At 36.9% G+C, this 24,450-nt stretch overlaps 1 protein-coding gene and 1 non-coding gene across 3 annotated transcripts in view; both read left to right on the forward strand.

Moving 5' to 3' along the window:
- PLA2R1 (phospholipase A2 receptor 1) overlaps window positions 1-21,691 on the forward strand; it is a 136,416-nt gene extending 114,725 nt beyond the window's left edge. The window contains exons 21-30 of one of the 2 annotated variants that reach the window (XM_070799256.1): window positions 1,308-1,425; window positions 2,103-2,233; window positions 2,566-2,710; window positions 5,979-6,217; window positions 8,652-8,820; window positions 10,892-11,032; window positions 12,882-12,998; window positions 14,245-14,421; window positions 16,736-16,768; window positions 16,890-21,691. In XM_070799256.1, coding sequence (XP_070655357.1) covers window positions 1,308-1,425; window positions 2,103-2,233; window positions 2,566-2,710; window positions 5,979-6,217; window positions 8,652-8,820; window positions 10,892-11,032; window positions 12,882-12,998; window positions 14,245-14,421; window positions 16,736-16,768; window positions 16,890-17,104 — 1,485 coding nt within the window. In that variant the 3' untranslated portion in view covers window positions 17,105-21,691. The remainder of the gene's footprint in view (window positions 1-1,307; window positions 1,426-2,102; window positions 2,234-2,565; window positions 2,711-5,978; window positions 6,218-8,651; window positions 8,821-10,891; window positions 11,033-12,881; window positions 12,999-14,244; window positions 14,422-16,735; window positions 16,769-16,889) is intronic. The other variant, XM_070799261.1, reaches the window with a different exon arrangement.
- Window positions 11,163-11,298, forward strand: LOC139179154 (small nucleolar RNA SNORA21). Its single transcript, XR_011563585.1, has one exon. It is a non-coding gene; the product is annotated as a small nucleolar RNA SNORA21 (small nucleolar RNA).
- Window positions 21,692-24,450: the final 2,759 nt, after the last annotated feature.

The raw sequence follows: 24,450 nt of genomic DNA on the forward strand, positions 1-24,450 counted from the left end.
AAAATGTTTCCAGACATTATCAAAATATAATCTAAGGAGCAAGTGGTTTTGTTTGAGAACCACTGGATTAAATCTAGAATCCTCAGAATGTCACTTTGCAATCATTTCAGGGTCTATTGGCTTTTATCTTGTTCCATAAATACTTGTTGAAGACCTTCTTAGTTGAGATGTTCAAAGAGGAGCAACATTTAGTCTCTGCTTTTTAAGTTCATGATGGTAGGGAAAGGATGAGGGACTGATACATTTAGATATTAAAGAAGGATGGGGTAGGATGCTCTCTCAAGTGCAGAGTGCCACGTTAACCTAGAATACTCTTGTAGCTGGGATTTTCTCAGTGGCAGATCTCACGCTCAGATTCGTCATTGACCAAGGATGGCTATGTTCGTTGATGAGAGAATAATCCACACGGAATATCTTTTGCAGAAAGTCTTTCCCGACTTCTCTGGAACTTTGCCTAAGGCTTTCTCTTCTATCTTTCTGCCTTCTCTCCTCTGATTCCAGATAGCTTGACTAACATGGTTCAACTTCACAGAGTTTAGTGAGGGGGTGCTTTTCTTCAACTTGCCTACTCTCCTAGCAGTTACCATTCCATACCTCTTGTTCCATAATGAGTAACTCCTGCCATGCCACAGACGTGATTCTCTCCTGAGTAACAGGCAGCTCTCACTGCCAAACCGCACAGCCTTCTTTTTGAGTTCCACTTGACACTGTTGTGCCCCTCCCTTCTGTTTCTCCTTCCTAGGCTTCCTTGGTCCTGCTCTTGCTTTTCTTCCCTTTGGCTCATTCTTTTCTTTTCCCGCTCTTCCTCACTGACTTTTGGACCACGTGGCTGACTCCAAGTATTTAGGGACTTTAAATACCTGATGTGGTCTGAGTCCCCAGGATTCCTCTCTCACTTAAAAGTGAGAGAGTGTATTTGTAAATAAAATCAAATGAACGCCACCAAAATAAATTTTTTTAGATGAAATCCTCCCCTGTAAACTCTGCAGTGAGGTTGGCTTCTTTTTAGAAGGAATGCTATTTTTCACTGAGCAGAAGACATTGTTCTGACATCCTGCATGACAAAACACATCGCTGTCTCTGAGGCCTCCTGATGCAAATACACAGAAGGCCTGACTCACCCTGAAAGCTGGTCCTCTTGGTTTCGCTTCCACACCTTTGGAGTAGCTGAAAAAAAAAAAAAAAGGGCCGCTTCTGTCCAAGAAAATCATAAAGAATCTTCAAAGCTGATTCTCGGTGTGTTTAAGAAACTTTTAATTCACTTAGAAAAATATGGAAATGAATGTTTTTTGGGGACATTTTTATAGTGCCTTTTGCTGAAAATCCCTGAAGGCCCAAGTGACTGGAAGAACTGGACATCTGCTCAAGATTTTTGTGTTGAAGAAGGGGGAACACTGGTTGCCATTGAAAATGAGGTGGAACAAGGTAGCGTACTCAATGTTCAATCAGGCAAAAATCGCCATTTTTACTGAAGTGTCTATTAAAACATTTCTCTGAAATACTAACCTTTCCAAACCAACATTTTAAGTATTATGTTGCTGGTGACACTAATTTTTCAGTGTGACCTATAAGGTTTATATCACGATATCTGTAAAAGTTAGTACACTGCATTGCTTAGGAACTGCTGATTTTTCAGAGCTTTTTGTCTCACCAGGAGTAATGGAAATAATAAAGACATACTTATGATCAGTATTTCAAAATAGCTAAAATAATCTGAGGTAAAGTCTATTATAATTGCATGGTATAATTTTTTAGATCCCTACAGACTTTTATTTGCTATTTAGGCAATAATTGTATACTTTAGTTTAAGTATAAGCGATTAGCCCTCCTTTGCTTAGGAAGACATTGAATGAACATTGAAAATTGTTTTGTTAATGATATGATGAAATTCCAGGTTTAGCCAGCTAATTTCTGTCAATTTAAGCTGAATAAAAATGAAAGAGACTGTATTACCTTAATAAGGACAAAGTAATGAATTCCTACAATTGATTAGTAATTAAGTTTTGCTGTCATTTAAATAAACTCATAGCTATAAACAGAATGTGATGATTATCCACATGGTTTATGTGTATTAAATTTGCTAATGTATTCTTATTTTTCAGCTTTCATTACCATGAATCTTTTTGGCCATACCACTAATGTGTGGATAGGGTTACAAGATGATGATTTTGAAAAATGGCTAAATGGAAGGCCTGTGTCATATTCTAATTGGTCTCCATTTGATACAATAAATGTAAGTTCTAAGAATTATTTTTTATCAGTCATTTTAGCAAGAGATCCTATTTGAGACTTGTTTACTGAAGTTTTATTTTTATTAGTTTGTTGTTAATATATTTTTAATAATGTAATTTCATATAATCTTCATGCATTCCATAGATGTAATTACTCATCACAATAATTATTTATTTATTTTGTGGGTTACAAAGTGATTCGTGAACAGGTTTATTAAATGCAAATAAAGGAATAATAGTGTTTGAATTTTTAAAATTATGTTCTTAATAAAAATGTCAGTGTTATAATAATGTTATATGTTACCATTTTTTTAAACATGTATTTTTTTTGAAGATTCCAAATCACAACACCACTGAAGTTCAAAAACGCATTCCTCTCTGTGGCTTGCTGTCAAACAATCCTAATTTTCATTTCACTGGAAAATGGTATTTTGAAGACTGTAGAGAAGGTTATGGGTTTGTTTGTGAAAAAATGCAGGGTAAGAAATATTTGCTTTTTTATTCCTTTCATTTCCATGGCCCACTCTTCTCTTCCACATTTGTTTACACACTGTATAAATGATAGTTTCATAGCTAACAGTGCCAACATTTATTCTTTGAGCTTTACACACGTATGGTCACTTAATCTCTACTACCTCAGGGCTGCACCCGCTAGTGGGGTTCTAAGGACTCCAGAGACCACTTGAGTGATGACCAAGTTTATGCATTCATTTTGGTCATTTAACAGGTTTTACTGCTTGCTGTAGGATTGTGTCTGTTCAGATTATTAAAAAGACATTGAAAAATTACTGCAAAAGAGTCAAGGAAATAAGCCAACTCAATACTTAATTCCTTTTTAGGAATCCTAAAATGGTATCTGTGGCTACACATGGCATACAGCACTTTTCTAAATCTGATTATCAGAACGCCCAATGACTTCCGGTATGAAATACCAGAGCTATAGTGCTACAAGTAGCCAGTGGGGACAGTGAACAATGGAGATGCACTCTAAGTGACCTTGAGTAGTAAAAATAACAATTAACAAGAGCTCACATCTCTTGCTTTTACCCAGTCCCAGGCTTCCCTAGAAGGCCATTGTCTGTGTCTAGAGCTGTGTGGAATTCTAGGCAGCTGAGGATATACATGCTTACTTGGAATATGAATTATACCTCTTAGTGTTACATACATGCGAACTCTTTGATGCTACTAAGTATCAACCATCCTCATAAAAGCAGTTTCAGGAAAACCCTATATCCTAGTTCACAGTTATCACTTAAGAATAGTAGTGGTTAGGAACTGAAAGAAGATATCAGATCAGTTATAGGAAGAGTATTATGAGAAGAGCAGAGCCTTGTAGGAATAAAATAATATCAGTACATCATTACTTGCACACTTATGATGCACCTGAAACTGTGCCTTCGTTTTATAAGTATTATGCCATAAAATCCTCACAACAATTCTATGAAGTAGGTAAAAGGCTCCCCATTTTACAGATGAGGACCTTGAGGCTTAGGAAAAATAAGGAACATATTCAAGGTCTCTTGGTTAAATACAATGATTCTCTTCTATTCTAAGAATAGAATTGTTATATTTATTGTAGGAATAGAATCATTGTAACAATCAACATTAACAATAATGTTGATCTTTTCAGTACTCTCTGAACCACTTTCTCTCTTTGATATTTCTGGAACTAAGAATATACATGATTTTTTGGAGACAGTATAGAGCAGTGGTGGTGGAGTTCAAATACCACCTGGGTTCCTACCCCATCTCTGTAAATAAACTGTCAGTAAAGTTTGTCATCTTCTCCGAATTTTCATTTCTGCATCTGTAAAATGGAATAATAATTATCTCATGGACTTTACATATATACAATGTTTAGCAAGTTCCAGCATATGTTTAACAAACAGTTATTGTTTTCCTTATTACTATTTTTATTATATTACTATTCAACCACATTAAGTTCTTGTGGTCTACAAATTCTGGCTATCCAAATTCTGGCTTCTCTTCTTTATTTGTCATATGAATATGTGTTTGCCTTGGGTTTAGAACCCAAAGAGTTTGATTTGCTCAAAAAAATAAAGATACCTAAATGAAAAGAGAGACAAGGGCTAAATCAAGACCCCCAATTTTGAATTTGGTTTCCAGTGGACCTATCTTTCTCAGGGAAGCAGATGGCATATTGTAATGTTCAAAATCACTGATGTTTTGAAATGATGAAATCAATAACATAGTGAGAAATTCATATATGTGAAAATATAGGTGCATGACTTAGTGGGGAGAGTCAATTAAAATGGCATTAAGGCACACATACAAAGAATTTCAGGAACTTTAGTTTTAATAACTTATTACATTGCTACTTTGGTGTTATATTGGTTTTGTATAAATAACGTTTAGACTTGGTACATCAGCTGGTAAACAGACTTCTACAAAGAAAAACAGATGATGAAAGTGTGGTCCATCAAAATTTAGTTGGTAAAAAAAAAATTTAGTTGGTGAATAGATTTGTTTCACTTCGGTTTTACAATGGTTTTACAATATGTATTACTGCTACATTGAGGTAACAGTTTCGGGAAAAGTCAAATCCCCACTCTGCCCTTTTTATCTGGGAGAGTATGACAAGAATAGGAGAGGAGAGCAAGAAGTAGCATTTACTGAGTGCCTGCTGAGTTCCACATCCTACAGTAAGTGCTCTACATAAACATCTCCTCGAATTTTACCCTCATACTTCTAACAAAGGCTTTAGTAATCTCTCCCAGACCAGAAATTTGAAGTTTAGAGAGACTGACTAATTTGGCCGAGGTCTCTAAGCCATTCAGGGTCAGGTCTGCGATTGAGTCCTAGGTCTTCGGGTCTATCTACATCTCCCCATGTTCCTTTTCACCCCAAATGTGATAAAACCAGTATACAGAGAGAAATCCCAGCTACTTTAGATCAGACAGTTCAGAAATACCCTGTCTTTGTGTTCTAGAATTCCTAAATTTAGCCTGAATATAGTACAGAACAAAATGGCAAATGTGTGTATCAAAGAGGAAACATCTTTGTATAACACACGAGCTTGGTTTTCACTTGATCACAGCCACTCAGGAACACGAAGAACCAAGTATCATGTGTGGGAAAACCTAGTCTTTTCATTTATAAATCTTGACTCTGACAGGGGGTGACGTATTAATAATAATGGTTTATAAGAACTGTAATGTATTTCTAAACATTTATTAACTTATTTTTAACTTCTCTTTAGAAATTATATTAATATTAAACAGGATAGCAACTATCAGTCTCAAAAGTTTAATAGTGTTATATTTGAGAATATGTATTTGTAAGTTATGTCTGCAAGCAGTATTTGACTACATTATAGTTGTTAATATTCTCTTAGTAAATATTAAGCTCTGCCAGCAACAGAACTTAATATATGTATAAGGCTGAGTGTACCTACTAGAATTAAACCTGCCTAACAAGGTCACTATCAGTTTCACCAAAAAGTGGTCAGTTTGACAAGGGACTATCAAAAACAGGAAGTCTAGAAATGATTCAGTATATGTTTATATATGTTTAAAAACTCATTCATTAAATTTTCTAAGTGTTTTTGTCCTTTAGAGTCACCTATACTTACAGATACTGTCTTCATTTTGAAGTAGTCAATTCTGGGAAGAAAAACTCTGATGTTAACAATAGTATGAATCATTGTACTGGGATCCATGCTAAGCTTTGCCTCCCCTATTCTCATCCAGATGCTATAAATAATTTTTGTTTCTGTTCTTGTTCTAGATGCTTCTGGACACAGTATAAATACATCTGATATGTATCTAATCCCTAATACCTTAGAATATGGAAACAGAACTTACAAAATAATTAATGCAAATATGACTTGGTATACAGCACTAAAAACCTGCCTGATGCATGGAGCAGAACTGGCCAGCATTACAGACCAGTACCACCAGTCTTTCCTCACTGTTATCCTTAACCGGGTGGGATATGCCCACTGGATTGGACTGTTCACTGAAGATGTAGGTTTGCTAAAATCCCTTGTATGATTCTTGCATAATTAAGTTTCACATCTACCTCTTTAGTGAGATAGCCACTGACATTACCACAGAAAAACAGAGTCATGAAATAACAGTAAATGTAACATTTAAGTAATTGGATTATACAATAACTATTGACCAACCCTATGAACAATGGAGAAGCAAATGGCAACCCATTCCATTATTTTTTCCTGGAGAATTCCGTGGACAGAGCAGCCTGGCAGGCTATAGTCCATGGGGTCACAAAGTGTCGGACATGACTGAGCAGCTAATACTATGAGCATACAATAAATATTGACCAACCTTATGAGCAGCATATGACTACAAAATAAAGGTGTCCCTTTTTAGAGTAAATAACTACTTGCCTAATTTCTGGAAATTAATACCCTTCAAAGGTTCTCTGAAGATGTCTGAGAAATTTCAGGATACCGCCTCATATGTGCACTAGAATACATCCTGAACTCAAACACCTGAAGTCGGGTAATTTGCTGCATTTAAAGAATCCCCAAGAAAAATGAATCATGCCTCCTGCCTAAAAATTTGGTCATTAATTAATTCAGTACTCCTTGTAATTTAACATGTATGTTATTTTTCCCCTCTAGTGATATGGTTTGGAAAATAATATTTTTTAAATGAAAGTGGTTACTCAAATAATGAAAAGTAAATCTATTCAATCCTGACCTCTAGTTCCACTCCTCAAAGTCAATCACTGTAAACAGTGTCTTGTGTGTCATTTACAAATTTTCTGTGTATGCACATATATATATATACATGTAATAGATTAAAAGGTATACTCTTTTTTAAATAAGTGAGCTCATACTATATATATACTGTCCTTAACCTTGCCTTTTTATTAATATAGGTTGTACAGCTTTCTGTGTCAGCTTATAAAAGTCTAATACAGTCTTTGAGACAGCAGCATATATTGATATGCCACAACTTATTGAACCGTTCTTCTGTGAATGGACTTTTGGGTTCTTCCCAGTTCTCACAATTCCAAACAGGGCACAATAAATATCCTTGTACAAGTAGGATAAATCCCCAGAAATGAAGTTGCTAAGTACACTTTAAATTTTAACATGCAGTGGTACCAAATTGCCCTCCAAAAGCTTGAGACAATTTACATGCTAACAGCAGTATATGATAACACCTAGTTTTTTCACATCCTTGTCAACACTGGGTATGTCAAAATTTTAATCCTTGCCAGATAGCTGAAAGGATGGTATTTCATGGCTGTTTGTTGTATTTATTGTTGTTGCTATTGTTGTTTTCCTTATTGTATTTTTCTATTAGAGAATGTTTCAACTTTCTGTAGGCAATTTTGCTTTATGGTCTGTGGATTCTTTTGTCATACATGGAAATTCCGATGTTAAGAGCATAAACTACTTAGCCAAGTTTTCTTTGGCACTTTTATGTTTTCAACTACATGTGTGAACCTTTGTTGCTGTTGTTGTTTAGTTGCTAAGTCATATCTGACTCTTTTGCAACCCCATGGACTATGGCCCGCCAGGCTCCTCTGTCCATGGGATTTCCCATATAAGAATACCGTAGTGGGTTGTCATTTCCTTATCCAGGGGATCTTCCTGACCCGGGGACTGAACCTGTGGCTCAATCTTAAATTTATTTTGGTGGAAAGAACAAGATGGGCTTCCCTGGTGGCTCAGTGGTAAAGAATTCACCTGCCAGTTCAAGAGACGTGTGTTTGATTCCTGGGTTGGGAAGATCCCCTGAAGAAGGAAATGGCAACCCACTTCAGTATTCTTGCCTGGGAAATGTTATGGACAGGGGAGCCTGGTAGGCTACAGTCCATGGGGTCACAAAAGAGTTGGACACCACTTAGCGACTAAACAACAACAATAAAAAACAAGATATAGAACAGCTTCACTCTGACTGCGTACTGGGAAATTTGATGGACAGGAACCAAGGATTCCCAAAAACTAAAAGAGATACTGCTTGTGTCAGAGAGTCCTTTTTGTCAGGCCATACTCACAAGCTGTCCTGCTGCTGCTGCTGCTAAGTCACTTGAGTCGTGTCCAACTCTGTGCGACCCCATAGACGGCAGCCCACCAGGCTCCCCCGTCCCTGGGATTCTCCAGGCAAGAACCCTGGAATGGGTTGCCATTTCCTTCTCCAATGCATGAAAGTGAAAAGTGAAAGGGAAGTCGCTCAGTCGTGTCCAACTCTTAGCGACCCCATGGACTGCAGCCTACCAGGCTCCTCCGTCCATGGGATTTTCCAGGCAGGAGTACTGGAGTGGGGTGCCATTGCCTTCTCCGACAAGCTGTCCTAGGCTTCCTAAAATATGTCTAGAAGTGGAAATAAAAATCCATGTGTGAATTGAGGGCTGCTCAGACAGCACTGGCTGATGCCACCAGCATTCACAGCAAGGAAATGATGGTTCAATTTCTCTCCACAGAATGGTCTTAGTTTTGACTGGTCAGATGGCACCAAATCCTCCTTCACTTTTTGGAAAGACGATGAATCATCCTTCCTTGGTGACTGTGTTTTTGCTGACACCAGTGGACGCTGGAGTAGCACAGCCTGCGAGTCGTATCTGCAAGGAGCCATTTGTCAAGTGCCCACTGGTAGGTTCTATTCAACTCAAGAAATATGTGCTGTAAACCTGTACTATGCAAGGCACTGTGCTAAGCAGGAGCTTTGAGGGAAAGTAGAAAGAATTATCTGCCTTCAAGAAGGATTTGGTCTGGTAGGTGATATACAGACAAAAAACTGTTACAGGAGGCAGGGCTACTAAATGATATAAGAACCATAGCAAGCGTTTTGGGGGTTAGCAAGAAAGTGGACACATTAGATCCATTTGGGGGAAAGTAAAAAGGTTTCTTAAAGGACATGACTGTGGAGATTGGTCTTGATGAATGGGTGGAATCAGGAAACTCTGGGACATGGAAAGGCACTCTGAGCAGAAAGGCTTGGGCACACATGAAAGGAAGAAAGGACTGGACATGTATAAGTAAAGCTGGTGTTGGGATTTTCCTGCATGGCAGGTTTATGGTGAGAGAAGTGGGAAATCAAGCTAGAACCATAGGTTAGGAGCCGGTGTGGAGGATCTTGAATACCTGGAGGATCTTGAATACTGAGGATTTGTTTAAGTCCAAGACTAATAAGATGCTAGGACCATCATCATCATAGTAATAATATTTATACTTATATGTACTCTTGCCTGGAAAATCCCATGGACGGAGGAGCCTGGTGGGCTGCAGTCCATGGGGTCACTAAGAGTCGGACACGACTGAGCGACTTCACTTTCACTTTTCACCTTCATGCATTGGAGAAGGAAATGGTGACCCACTCCGGTGTTCTTGCCTGAAGAATCCCAGGGACGGGGGAGCCTGGCAGGCTGCCGTCTATGGGATCGCACAGAGTCGGACACGACTGAAGTGACTTAGCAGCAGCAGCAGCATATATAAAACATGGTAATAATGACAATAAATCTCATTACACTTAAAGGTCACCTCGTCCAACCAGGTGAACTTTAAAGATTAAACTTAAACTCAGAGCATTAAATAGCTTCCTGAAGATCTCATAGATGTCTAACAACTACTTCTTGGAGTAGAAGCCTAGTTTCCTTGATCTCTGATGTCGTATCTACCCCATTAAATCAGGGCCCTTTTCTTTTGATTGCTTTGGTACATAAAAAGAGAGTTCCTTAACACTAACTGGTTTCTTTTTAAATCTCTCATTTAAGTAAGTGTGCATGTATTTACTTACACTTGGGATACTGTAAGTCAAATAGCACACATATTATATGACTTCAGATCAAAACAATTCAGGACAAAAATGTAAATTATAGTCACATATATTGGGAAAGCTAATTCTCCTTCTAAAATACCATAAAATTATCCTTTTTTTCTCAATAACACTGCATTTATTAAGTGCTTAAGTTGTCAGACACTAGCTCATCTAAACTGCTTAAGTTGTAAGAAAGATGTTATTGTTAACTCTCTTTTATGTGTGTGGGAGTGTGGGGAAGATAGATACCCACAGCCACACACCTAGGATCTCAGAGTGGATGTGTCTGACTCTCATGCTTGCCCTTTGAAGCAAAGTCCATCCCAAATTCCACTTAGTTATATGTTGTGTTATGTTATGTCATGTTATATCATGATATGATATGTTATGACATGACGTGTTACTTTGTTATGATGTTATGTTATATTATGATGTGTTATGCTGTGCTATGTTATGATACTTTACTGAATGATTTATTTTCTCTCATAAGTTAACTAGCAGGAGGATTTACTAAATCTTCACCACTGAATGGAATACATTTTGTTCATTCGAAGTGCCTTTTGTCAACTTCATTCAGCTGCTAGTATTTCTATGAATCTCATTCCCCAGTTTTTCCAATCTTTTTTCCAATACTAATTGTAAATATGAAAGATAGCACCCAAACTAAGCCTATGAAGCTATGCATTAATATACCCTATTATGTATAGGTAAAGATTATTTCTGCCAGACATGCTATAAGCCATTTCAGTTTTGTGATCATTTACATTAAACCCACTCTTTCAGAGTATTATCATGAAAATCTCATTACATATATTTATCTTGGTCTTTCGTAGAGTGTAATACAATGTTTTTCTCAACAAATGAACCCAGTTACCACCCTGAAATCATAACTGATTTTGTTCGTAGAAACAAGACTGTCTGGACGCCTAGAGTTGTGCTCAGAAACATCAATTCCCTGGATAAAATTCAAAAGTAATTGCTACAGTTTTTCTACAGTCCTAGAGAGTACAAGTTTTGAGGCTGCTCATGAATTTTGCAAAAAGAAAGGTAATTCTTTTGTGGTGGTAAAATGCTTTCAATGTGTTCCTTCTTGACATTTCAGTAAACAATGTCGTTTCTTCATTTGTCTGATAATTTAGTGACTTCAGGAGCAAAACAAAAATAATTGAAAAAGTGCCCTCTTTTAAAAGCACTCAGTGGGCCTTTTGCTAACGACCTGCTGAGCTGTCAAGAAAGGGCAGAGTGAAAACGCCGCTTTTGGGTGAAGTGGCAGCACGTTGTGTTGTTTTGCTTCAATCGGTGGTGTGACAAGGTGGAAAAAAATTGAAAAAGTAAACATTATTCAATTTACAGCTAATATGTTCAATGTCCAGAATACAATGAAAAACCCAAGGTGATGTCTCAGGATACTGCACATTCCCAAGAAAGTGTTCCCTTTGAATGTATCTGAATATGAATCTTAACTGTTCTCCCAAATTAACAATCTATGCTTTAAGTACCAGTTTGCATCTTTTTTTTTAATTTAAATTTATTTATTTTCATTGGAGGCTAATTAATTTACAATATTGTATTGGTTTTGCCATACATCAACATGAATCCGCCACAGGTATACACGTGTTCCCCATCCTGAACCCCCCTCCCACCTCCTTCCCCATACCATCCCTCTGGGTCATCCCAGTGCAACAGCCCCAAGCATCCTGTATCCTGCATCGAACCTGGACTGGAGATTCATTTCTTATATGATATTATACATGTTTCAATGCCATTCTCCTAAATCATCCCACCCTCTCCCTCTCCCACAGAGTCCAAAAGACTGTTCTATATATCAGTGTCTCTTTTGCTGTCTCGCATACAGGGTTATCGTTACCATCTTTCTAAATGCCATATATATGCGTTAGTATACTGTATTGGTGTTTTTCTTTCTGGCTAACTTCACTCTGTATAATAGACTCCAGTTTCATCCACCTCATTAGAACTGATTCAAATGTATTCTTTTTAATGGCTGAGTAATACTCCATTGTGTATATGTATCACTGCTTTCTTATCCATTTGTCTGCTGATGGACATCTAGGTTGCTTCCATGTCCTGGCTATTATAAACAGAGCTGCGATGAACATTGGGGTACACATGTCTCTTTCAATTCTGATTTCCTTAGTGTGTATGCCCAACAGTGGGATTGCTGGGTCATAAGGCAGTTCTATTTCCAGTTTTTTAAGGAATCTCCACACTGTTCTCCATAGTGGCTGTACTAGTTTGCATTCCCACCAACAGTGTAAGAGGGTTCCCTTTTCTCCACACCCTCTCCAGCATTTATTGCTTGTAGACTTTTGGATTGCAGCCATTCTGGCTGGCATGAAATGGTACCTCATAGTGGTTTTGATTTGCATTTCTCTGATAATGAGCGATGTTGAGCATCTTTTCATGTGTTTGTTAGCCATCTGTATGTCTTCTTTGGAGAAATGTCTATTTAGTTTCAGTTTGCATCTTTTAATGTGTCATATTACCTTTACAATTTTAATCAAAAATTACTTATTTACAATAGAAATTTTCACTTTTCAAAACCTGAGCTTTTCTTTAATTGAAGTATAGTTGATTTACAATGTGTTAGTTTCTGGTATACAGCGCTTTTATCTCTTTTGCTTTAGGAGTCTGACCTAAGAAAATATTGCTATGATTTATGTCAGAAAATATTTTGCCTATGCTCTCCTCTAGTTTAGTGGTGTTACGTCTTACCTTCAAGTCTTTAAAATATTTTGAGTTTACTTTTGTGTATGGTATGTGAGGGAGTGCTCTAACTTATTGATTTATATGTGTCAAAGCCTGAGCTTTATGAATTATTATTTTAATTACATACATACACAAATACTTATCCATTTGCTATTTGTCTCTTTTATAGGCTCTAATCTTTTAACAATCAAAGATGAAGCTGAAAACTCTTTTCTTCTAGAAGAGCTTTTAGCTTTCCGTTCTTCAGTCCAGATGATTTGGCTGAATGCTCAGTTTGATGGTGACAGTAAGTAACTTGGGTAGAAAAGAGGAGAGGCATAAATAAATACAGAGTGGTCAAGGTTGATGCAAATGACATCCGCAAACCAGAAGGCTCTCCTTGGGTACATTTGCTGTGAAAAAAATATCACAAATCCTAAAGCCATTTCTTCCAAAGACAACGTTGCTAACCCTTTTTTATACCCTCTTGTTCTCTGAAATAATCCCAGAAAACCAAAAATGAAAACAAACAAGTTTATTTTATACTTAATCTCACATTATGAAGATGTTTGACTGGAACTTTGTGTTGGCAGACTTAGTCATAAGACATCAAAGTCATATTTACTTTAAAATATCCTGGGTTCCAAAATGTCATATAAGAGCACAATAGAGTTATGGAAACGTCCCAGTGATAAATAGTGCTAATAGAATTGTTATTTGGTTCTCAAAAAAGCCAGAGTTTGTAATCAGATGAGAGTATGATTTTTTTTCTTTATTGAAAGTACTTGTATCAGAAGAAAGGGGACGTATGTATACCTGTGGCTGATTCACGTTGATATATGACAGAAACAAACACAACACTGTAAAGCAATTATCCTCCAATTAAAAATAAATAAATTAAACAAAGAAAGCACTTGTAAAGAAAATTATTTTAAACTGGAATGGAGAACTTGTCACAGGGGTATACCAAGGTGGAGGATGGGTCCACACTGGCAAGGAAAAGTATTAGATATTGCTTAAAACTTCTAGACCAGGGTGATAATAAACAAGCTGACAAACGTATGCTTAGTTATACTGCTTGTTTTAAATCCTTTTCATACAAGGTGCCTCCTTATCACTTACACACAGATGGATTCTACCAGCATCTTCACCTTTTGGTACACCACTGGCTTGCTTTTTTAAAGAAGCTCACTGTAACATTCTTTTAAAAAGTGAGCTCTTTTGTAATGATATAGATGTTAGGATTTCAAATGATTTAAGTTGGTTATAATGATAAAGAACTTTTAAAATTCAAACTTTATATTAAGAAACATGATATCTCAAATGAACTACATTAGAAGCTCGTATCTAGCATAAAGAGAGTTGTTCACAAGACAGCTTTGCTAACACCTACCTCTGGATGATGAGTTCATGACTGCACCTACTGAACTGAATGCACCAGATAAGGAGAGTCGCATTAAATTTAGGGGCTGCTTTCTATGGTTTATTCAACACTTAGTATGTTTGATAACCATGCACGCAATTCATAATAAGTTAGCGTTTTTTTTCCACAGATGAAACCATAAAGTGGTTTGATGGAACTCCCACAGATCAATCAAACTGGGGTATTCGGAAGCCAGAGGTGTACCACTTCAAACCCCATCTGTGTGTTGCCCTGAGGATTCCTGAAGGAGTGTGGCAATTATCCTCATGTCAAGACAAAAAGGGATTTATATGTAAAATGGAAGCAGGTGGGTAAAGTTCAAAGGTAAATACTCATTTGATTCCACCCTGACTAAAGCTGACCCACCTCTTTACACTTAAAACTTTTAAAATTCAGGTATTTAGAGAGTATTCAAATAGATTCTGACATTATTGTCTTGTTTTACATCAAATAATTTACAGAACATACCAGCTTTCTCTCATACACAGAAAAAAATCATTATAAATCAAGTCAAAGACTATGACTTTCTTGTGTCATCTGGCTGTTATATTAATGGGCAAAAAAACAGTTTTACCTCAAGCAAATAGAGCTGGAAATGCAAACAAGCAACTCTCATTTTGGCAACTGCAACTCAGAATTTTAAAGTATCATTTTTGGTCACAGGAAATATAATTCAGGTCTAGGTATCCTTACTGTGGATAAGTAGATGTGTTTTTCTACTGCATGGCATAGTATATTATAAATCATATTTTAACTTCATCTGGAGCTATATACTCAGTTTGTGGTGATGAAAATTTAGAAATATAAGCCAGAAAATTCTAGTCAATTGCAAATGATAGAGATTTCTAAGACAGTAAGGATCATTAACAGTGGAAGATGTTTATAATAATCACAACATTTTCTAAATGCCAGTATTATAAAGAAGGGGGGATTGATGTGGCCTGGGCTCCTGAAGAAGACTTTAGAGAAGGGATGAGGCTTTGTAATAGTAAAAGATAAGGAGAATAGAGGAGGGAAAGAATACTGGACAAACGTTTCAGTAAGACTAAAGACAGAAATAAAGAATGAACTTAAGGCTAGCCCACATTAGGTGGTGATGGGGGTAAAAGCATATTTCTGTAGGCTCCATCCACAGGGAGTGCTGGGTTAAAGAGCTGAACTTCATGGTGAAGGACACAGGGAACCCCTAAGTGCTCTGTAGATACCTACAGTGGATGTAAGGGAGACAGTTGTAATTTGAGCACAAATGAACAAAATGAACAAAAATGGAGGGAGGAAATGGGAAAAGAGAATCATCAGTCTTTAGTGACTGATTAGATACTGGCAATGAAAAAGCAAAAACTGGTAGGTGTAGGAACCAAAGTTTGAGGTTCCAAAAGTGTGGGTATCAGCTCTGTGTGGAAAACATGGCTAACCTAATAAATAGCATGCCTAAGCAACCACTAGCATTCAGCTATCAAGAACAAATTAGAAACACCTCATATCTGTTCAAATCTTTAAGGTTTCCTGTACTACACAGGGCACCTCTTTTACCCTTCACGACAAGTTTTCAAGGCAGTGAAACAGATACAACACTCCCATGTTACAGATGAGAAAAGTACTTGTCCAAACTGAGGCCACAGGGAGGACTACATTCCAAATTTTCTGATTCCATGTGTCCCTTCCATACCTGCCCACTGCCTCCATCCAGAGAATGAATACCCATTCATCAGTCTTTCTTTGAAAAGTATCCTTACACATACACAATACTACGTTTTCAATAATATTATGTAAAATCATACAGTACTGTTTTTAAATTGCAAAATCAAGGTTTTATATATATATATATATATATATATATGTATGTATATATATATATAACTGTGTTTTTGTTACTGGTAACAATGTTGACATTTCTTCATGGGTCTTAAGTAGTGCACCAAGTAGTCCTCCACTGACAAGTCCTTTACTTCTCTTTCTCTGGGTCATTCCCTGTATATTTCTCTGGATCTTTGCCTAGATAAAAAATAGCAGAGTTCAAATTCTGATATAGAGTCTTCCTTGAAAAGATACATTCTTTCAGTAGAAGATCCTCAAACAGGAACCCTCAAACTTTTTGAATGGAAGAGCTATCACTCATTTCCCAAGATTCTTGAGACATGAGAAGGTACTCATTTTTTAAATCTGCAAAAAGCCAGGGAGGTTATCATTACTGGACCAACTCCACATCAGATCCCAACAAAACTGAGTTCCTTGTAGGCAGGGACTATATTTTACTCATATTTCTATTGCAGCACAGTGTTGAGACTGGATGAGGATTCTTCAGCTTAAAAAAAGGCAGTGTATGTCTTTGTGAGCACTAGTATTGATGATTAAATAAATCAGGGGTCAGCAAATTTTTCTTGTAAAGGATTAAATAGTAAATATTTCAGGATACAGGAGCCATATGGTCTCTGTCACACTTCAACTGTAGCAAAAAAGCAGCCAAAGACGACAGAAACATGGCTGAGTTCTAATAAAACATTATTTATAAAAACATGTGCTCAGATTTGATCCATGGGCCATCATTTTCTGAAGTAATGACATAACTTTGCTGAATTAAAAGGAAAATTTCATCTCAATATCTTTGTATTTGATTTTAGATATTCACACAGTAAAGAAGCATCCAGGAAAAGGTAGGTTTGGAACAGTAGAGAACATTTTGATTTTTCATAGAAATAAAATAGAAAGTAACTATGTGACAGTAACTATCTGACTTCATTGTCACTGAAGTTTTCTTTTTTCATCTCCTTGCAGGACCAAGTCACAGCGTTATACCTCTTACAGTAGCACTGACACTGCTAGTAATTCTGGCAATTTCCACACTTTCCTTCTGCATGTACAAGCACAGTCACATTATCTTCGGGAGACTTGCTCAGTTTAGAAATCCTTACTATCCTTCAGCCAACTTTAGTACAGTACATTTAGAAGAAAATATTCTCATTTCTGATCTTGAGAAGAATGACCAGTAATAATGAAGTGAGAGAACATCATGGCAGTGAGAATGAGCAAAGAAGAGTATTTTCCTTTACAGACCAGATGCCACTAGAATGTCAATTGTGTCACCATCTTCGTTATTCTTAAAATGATTACTGGTTTTGAATTGTAACCAAATCAGATAGGTGTTCATTTATTTATTTCCTCAAACTGTGATCTATTCTTAAAAGGGGGAAAATTTACAGTGCTTATTATTCAGAAAACAAGAACTATTAAAAGCAACTCCCAAATGAGACCCCTCAAACCAACATGAATAATGGTTTTTGCATTAATATGCTTTTACCAAAAATTCTGGGGAATTTTTAAACTAATTTGATATCTATTCAGATGTTTACTAATACTCATTCCATGAAAAGAGAGCGGGGTGGGAAGCAAAACAAATTTTAAAGTCCTACACTCATAGAAGAAAGGAAAGAGAAAAGGCTTCAGAGAGGATTCTTGTTTGGTTTTTATTCAATCAGTTTAACAGCAGGGTTTGCAAAACACTAATATCTCAGCTTAATACTCACAGGTTCTGGACTCTATACTAATATTTAGGGTGACATTCATTTTTATTAGTTCTGTCTTCTCAAACTAAAGGAAAATAACCTTTCTTTAAATAGTAAAGATCTTTTAGCAGTACTCTTTCAAAAGCAACCATGCAATGTGACCTAAAATCATCAATTACTAAATGATAACAAAGTTAGTTTTTAAAAAAAAACCTTATAGATAAGCTCAAAGGAATATATTGAGATCTTAATACTGTTAAGATTTATAAGCTTTATTTAAGACTAAAGATATAAATTTAGACCACTCATAACAACCAAAAGATGTAAAACGTAACTTGAATTTAAAGGGAAAAAGTTAAAGATCTGAATTACAGTTTCATCAGAATGAGACTAGAGGATGTGATGAGAAGTACTAAAAAATTACTCTCCAGAGTAATCTAGATACCTTTGCTATATAGAGTTTATTTAGTAAATTATTGTTTGGGGGAACCATCTCCATTTGCATTGGACTAGTTAGTCTGGTCAGTAAAAAATAAAAGCATGATACTAATACATAAATTAAAAATCACAGACTTGGTCTTCATTCATTTTTTATAAACAAAAAAGACTTCATAGTCAATATTCAAAACTTTACTCATTACATAAATGTTTATCAAGTTCCTGTTAAGAACCAAGAGCCATTTTAGAAACTGGAGGTACTGGGGTAAGCACTTAGTTTCTAATGAAGGAAAACCAACAGTAAAGCAGTCAAGAAACATATAAGAATAAAATAGCAGGTGGGTATGAAGACTAAGTAAGGGCCTACGATAGAGAGAGACTGGGAGAGTCTCCCTAGAGGGTGCATTTTCATTATTACAACCAGCTTCCTCAAAACTGGTGGCAGTCACAGGATGAAGCTTAGAGAAAGTAGGAATAAGCCTCTACGTGGAAAACTATCATCATTAGAAACACAATTTGAAGAATGTGTCCTAAGAATGAAGTCTTTGTGGCCTGAAACAGTTAATACAGAGTCCAAAAGCAGCTGTTTGCTACTGCTGTGTCATTACACGCTGAGACAATCTACTTCCATAATTCTGTTTGTTCAGGGACTATTTTTTATTTTAAGATAGTACATTATGTGGCAGTTGTATGTTTATGACTCAAAAGAAGAACTGGCCTGGACTAACCAGATGTTTAGCCCAATTTAATAATCTGTCAAGTGAAATTAAAGTTCTGTTCTTGTCGGTTGTCTTGCTAAAAACTGCTAATCAACTATCTTTCCAGTCAAGGTATATTGAAGTGAATAGTCAGTCACACATAAAAATTTGACAAAGTATGTCATTAGTAAAGTGATTTTGCAGGAAAAAACTGTACTGTGCGTCAGTGCTCTGTACTTTGATATTTAGTATTAAACCACATCCCCATGGACAGGTCACACGCTACTTACCATTAATGAAAGTACAGAAATAAGAAGTACTGAGATATTCTGCTTTATTCATATACGTGCACTTTAAAAAAAAAACTTTCTTCCACAACTATTTTTAATCTGAGCTAGACTTCATAGATATACAAGAAAAGAAACAAAGTAGCAGGGTCACAAACTCAGTTCAGTTCAGTTGCTCAGTGGTGTCCGACACTTTGTGACCCCACGGACTGCAGCCCACCAGGCTTCCCTGTCCATCACCAATTCCCGGACCTTTCTCAAACTCACATCCATTGAGTCGTTGCTGCCATCCAACTGTCTCATCCTCTGTCATCCCCTTCTCCTCCTGTCTTCAATCTTTCCCAGCATCAGGGTCTATTCCAATGAGTCAGTTCTTCGCATCAGGTGGCCAAAGTATTGGAGCTTCAGCTTCAGCATCAGTCCTTCCAATGAATATTCAGGACCGATCTCCTTTTAGGATGGACTGGTTGGATCTCCTTGCAGTCCAAGGGATTCTTAAGAGTCTTCTCCAACACCACAGTTCAAAAGCATTAATTCTTCGGTGCTCAGCTTTCTTTATGGTCCAACTCTCACATTCATACACGACTACTGGAAAAACCATAGCTTTGACGAGATGGACCTTTGTTAACTAAGTAACGTCTCTGCTTTTTAATATGCTGTCTAGGTTGGTCTTAGCTTTTCTTCCAAGGAGCAAGCATCTTTTAATTTCATGGCTGCGGTCACCATCTGCAGTGATTTTGGAGCCCAGATAAATAAAGTCCATCACTGTTTCCATTGTTTCCCCATCTATTTGCCGTGAAGTGATGGGACTGGATAATTAATATGCTCCCTCCAAAAAGGGTCAATTATTTTCTATAGCTCTGAGCGATGGGAAATTTTAAAGGTATTTCCAACTGAACATATCTTGGGCTCTTCCAATTTCAACTGTCTCAGTTTACATGCTTCTTCTATTGAAAGTTCCACTTCCTATCAAGGGTGCATTACATGGTCTCATTAGATAAACATTCAGTCTTCTGAAGTTGACATTCCCTCCTCAAAATGGTGATTGGATATATGAAACTTGTTGTATCCTTGTGGTGGGGGTTTCCCTGATAGCTCAGCTGGTAAACAATCTGCCTGCAATGCAGGAGACCCCAGTTCGATTCCTAGGTCAGGAAGATCCACTGGAGAAGGGATAGGCTACCCACTCCAGTATTCTTGGACTTCCCTTATAGCTCAGTTGTTAAATAATCTTCCTGCAGTGTGGGAGATCTGGGTTCAATCCCTGGGAAGAGCTACCCACTCCAGCATTCTAGCCTGGAGAATTCCATGGACTGTATAGTCCAAGGGGTCACAAACAGTCAGACACAACTGAGTGACATTCCTTTCATTTGTGTCTTGTGGTTCAGGGAGAGTAGGTGATAACTGACTGGGAATCCTGCTGGCATCTCTATGGAGTCTGTACTTGGTGTAACATGTAGTCTAGTCTCTTGGTTTGGCCCCATCCTGGTTTTCCCTGGCACTGCCGCTCCCTAGAGAATTGTCCGTGATTCCCATTCAATTCTCTACCTGGATATTACAATTCTAGATAGTAAAGCCACGTCACATCTGCAGTAGCATCATCAGCTACTTTCTTAGTCAGGAGGCTTAATACTGTAGCAAACAATCCCCAAATCTCATTGACTTCACACAACAAAGGTTTATTTCTCATCCGCACCAACTTTGCTCTATTCAGCTATTCGTGGGTCCAGGCTCCTCCTAAACATCCACAGTAGGGCCTCTATCTCCAAAAGCCTTGGTTGCCTCAGTGGTCCCTTACCTCTGCCTGACGGAAGTTAAAGATCTCCTTGTTAATTATGTAGTTTCCATGGGCTATTGAAATACATTCTCCACGTAAACAGCCTTTAACTTGAGAACATGTACCCTATGGGTACATAAAGACTTCCAAGGGATACAGGGCAGGGATATTGCTGGGGAGCTCAGTTTCCAGATGCTTTAACCTTTAAACATATTCTTTCTTAGAAGTTACTTGCCTGAGATCAAGGTGTCATGCTAGTTCTTCTTTCCCATCTCTTTTAGCAGAAATGTCTGTCTCTACCTCAAAAAAAAAAAAAAAAGACATGGCTTTTACTCAAAATATGATGATGATGCCTTATCTTGGTAAAGTCCTCCATGGACCAAAGACAGAAAAAAATTTCAAAATAATGATGTCAGTGAAATTTCTTTTAATAAAGGAATTCTTAAATCCACATTTATTCTCATGTCTTTCCCTCTTTTTATACATTTTTCTGTTAAGGATGAAGTGATAAATTAGAAATGGGTTATTCTGCCCATGTTGGGATAGTCTAAATTAATATGCATTTCATATACATACATATAAACAGCAGGAGTGATAACTACCTTCCTTTGAGACAGCCCCTGTCTATTATGAAAGACTGTATCTGGAGAGAATATCTCAGAAAAGCAAAGTAAAGACAGTGCAACTGTTGATAAGACCCTGAAGTGTTACTTTATAAGCTCATGGCAAGGCTCTGTGTTTTATTTATCTTAGATTTCTAACTGAGCTTTGGGGAAGAGTATTATCATGCTTATTTGAACTGAAAAATGAAATCATAATTTTTTTGAACATTGTCTTATTTGGCTCATTTGACAATAAAGATTGGCTTTACCAATTATGTTTTATGGTGAAATTTTTCATTAAATTGGATGAACTGTATATGCAAATCAAGTGTTTGGATTAAAGCATGTATAAAATAAAGACATTTAATAGAAAAGTAGTATTGACCAAAGTATGATACAATTAACAATATTTTATTTTTCCCAACCTTCGTATGCCAGGCAAAACAAGGTGCCCATAAGTGAAAGAGTAATAGGCATAATTGATAGTCATTTAGAAAGGAGTAGAGAACTCTGAAGTTTCTGTGTCTAGAAGCACAACATGGCACTTCGTCTCATATACCATTGGCCAGAATTAGCCACAGGGTCCAATCTAACTGCAGGGAAGCCTGGGAGGTCTCCCAGTATGCTCAGGAAGGAGAGGATAATGGACAATAGTGAGCACCAACAACCTCTGCCAGCTTTCTCAGCACATATAGCTACAAAAGAAAGGGGCTGGGGAGAATACAATTCATGCTGAATCTTGATTCATGCTAGCAATTTTAAATTAATATTAATTAATTTCATCTATGGTACATCCATTTCATTAAGAGATGAAATATAACATTTTATTTTTATATATACTATTTATCAACCATTGTAATATATTCATATCTGTCAGATAATAATTATAATAGTAATTGTAATGGAAACTCAATACAGAAGAAAATGTGTAACACAGCCTATGTTCACAGGGAAATTTTTAAAAATAATTTTAACTTATCTTTTTACTGTAGGCAAATATGACAAGGAAATGAATAAAATAGTTTCAAGAATAAAAATATATTACATCAGGATAAAATTCATAGGGGGATTGGAATGGAAATACAAGACTAAACAGAAAAAGAAACAAGAATCTTTGACTGCTAAAGTTTGTTTGTATTTCTATTTTTAAATAGATTATGATAGAATTCAAACTGTTATGGTATTATCAATCAAAAGAATTAGGGCTTCTTGGTGAAGTGATTGGTTTCAGGTCTGGGGCAGGAAAAATACAAGATGAAACTGGAATATCTTATGATGACAGAAAGTAAGGAAATGCTCACAAAAAGATGAGATCATGTCCAAAGGACACAGGACCAAACTGAAGGAGCTCCCAATGGTCAAAATTGGAACACTGAGTGACAAAATAATAACAGTATTGGGGTTTTAAGCATAGAATATCTATGAGTCCAGATTAATGTAAATAAATAAGTAAGCAAATCAAGGAGAAGCAGCAGTTCTTTTCTACTGAAGAATTTCAATTAAAAACGTAGAAGGAATGAGAGAGACAAAAATCACCATTAATAAAACACAACAGTAATCATTGTTACAGCAAGATCCACTAGCGTGTTCTAAAATTCGTGGGTGAACATTTAAGAAGAAACAGAAATTTTTATAGCCTTAATATATTGCCTCCAAAATAGTCACAAATTATAACTGGAATTCCATTTCTATTATAACTGGAAAGTACTAACTTTATAAGAGAAACCTCAGGGTTAAGATAAGCAGTAATAAGCCACAGCAGCATCAGGTATCCTCCAGCATCATGCCCTAAGAAGGGCACATGACTTTTTGGTATCTACCCAAATAATGCGTAATCCCCATTTAACAATAAAAAAATCAGACAAATTCAAATTGACAAGCATTACACAAAATAATTGATGACTTCAAAAGTGTCCAGGTCATGAAAGATAAGGAAAGATTGAGGAAATGTCACAGATTGGAGGAGAATAAGGAGCCATGACAACTAAAGGCAAGGTAAAATCCTGAATTGGATCCTGAAACAGAAAATGGATATTGTGGGAAAATGTGACATTATAATAAAATTTGTAGTTAGCAGTATTATATCAGTAGTAATTTCTTAGTTTTAGATTGTACTATGGTTATATGATATGCACCATTAGAAGTTGAGTGAATGGTGTATAGAAATTCTCTGTACTATGCTGATACTGTACTGTGCTGGAAATTTTCTATAAAGCTAAACTTATTTCAAAATAAAAGGCTAAAAATAGGCTATGATATTATATTCCACTGGATGTGTTGAAAGGATGACACGATGTTTTTACTTTTAAATGTCATTATAATATGATGAAAATTGCATCTTAATTATAAAAAATTTTAAATGTCAAATTAGAAATGTAGGGAGGGATTTTTTTCCAAAATTCTTTTAGGAGTATGCAAGCAAAAATATTTAAGGACCATTGTTATATGACATTCTCTTCTCCTGCCCCAAATAACAACCAAGCAAAACCCAATTTTTCTTCAATCTAATAGCTCGTCCATGGAAGAATTTAGACCAACATATATCTTGTTGTTGGAGAAGGAAATTGCAACCCACTCCAGTATTCCTGCCTGGAGAATCCCATGGACAGAGGAGCCTGGCAGGCTACAGTCCATGGGGTCGCAAGAGTCGGACACGACTGAAGCGACTTTACTACTACTAGTAATCCCCTGTGCTTCCCTGGTGGCTCAGAGGTTAAAGGGTCTGCCCGCAAAAATGCGGGAGACCTGGGTTCGATCCCTGGGTTGGGAAGATCCCCTGGAAAAGGAAATGGCAACCCACTCCAGTATTCTCGCCTGGAGAATCCCATGGACGGAGGAGCCTGGTGGGCTACAGTCCACGGGGTCGCAGAGAGTCAGACACGACTGAAGCGACTTAGCAGCAGTAGCATATCTTGTTGTCAGCTTTCTGCCTTCTGTGCTCCTGCCTGGAAAATCCCATGGACGGAGGAGCCTGGTCCTCAGACCAGGAGCTCAGACACGACTGAGCGACTTCACTTTCACTTTTCACTTT

This window comes from Bos indicus, chromosome 2 (genome assembly GCF_029378745.1).
Source record: "Bos indicus isolate NIAB-ARS_2022 breed Sahiwal x Tharparkar chromosome 2, NIAB-ARS_B.indTharparkar_mat_pri_1.0, whole genome shotgun sequence".
Taxonomy (NCBI): domain Eukaryota; kingdom Metazoa; phylum Chordata; class Mammalia; order Artiodactyla; family Bovidae; genus Bos; species Bos indicus.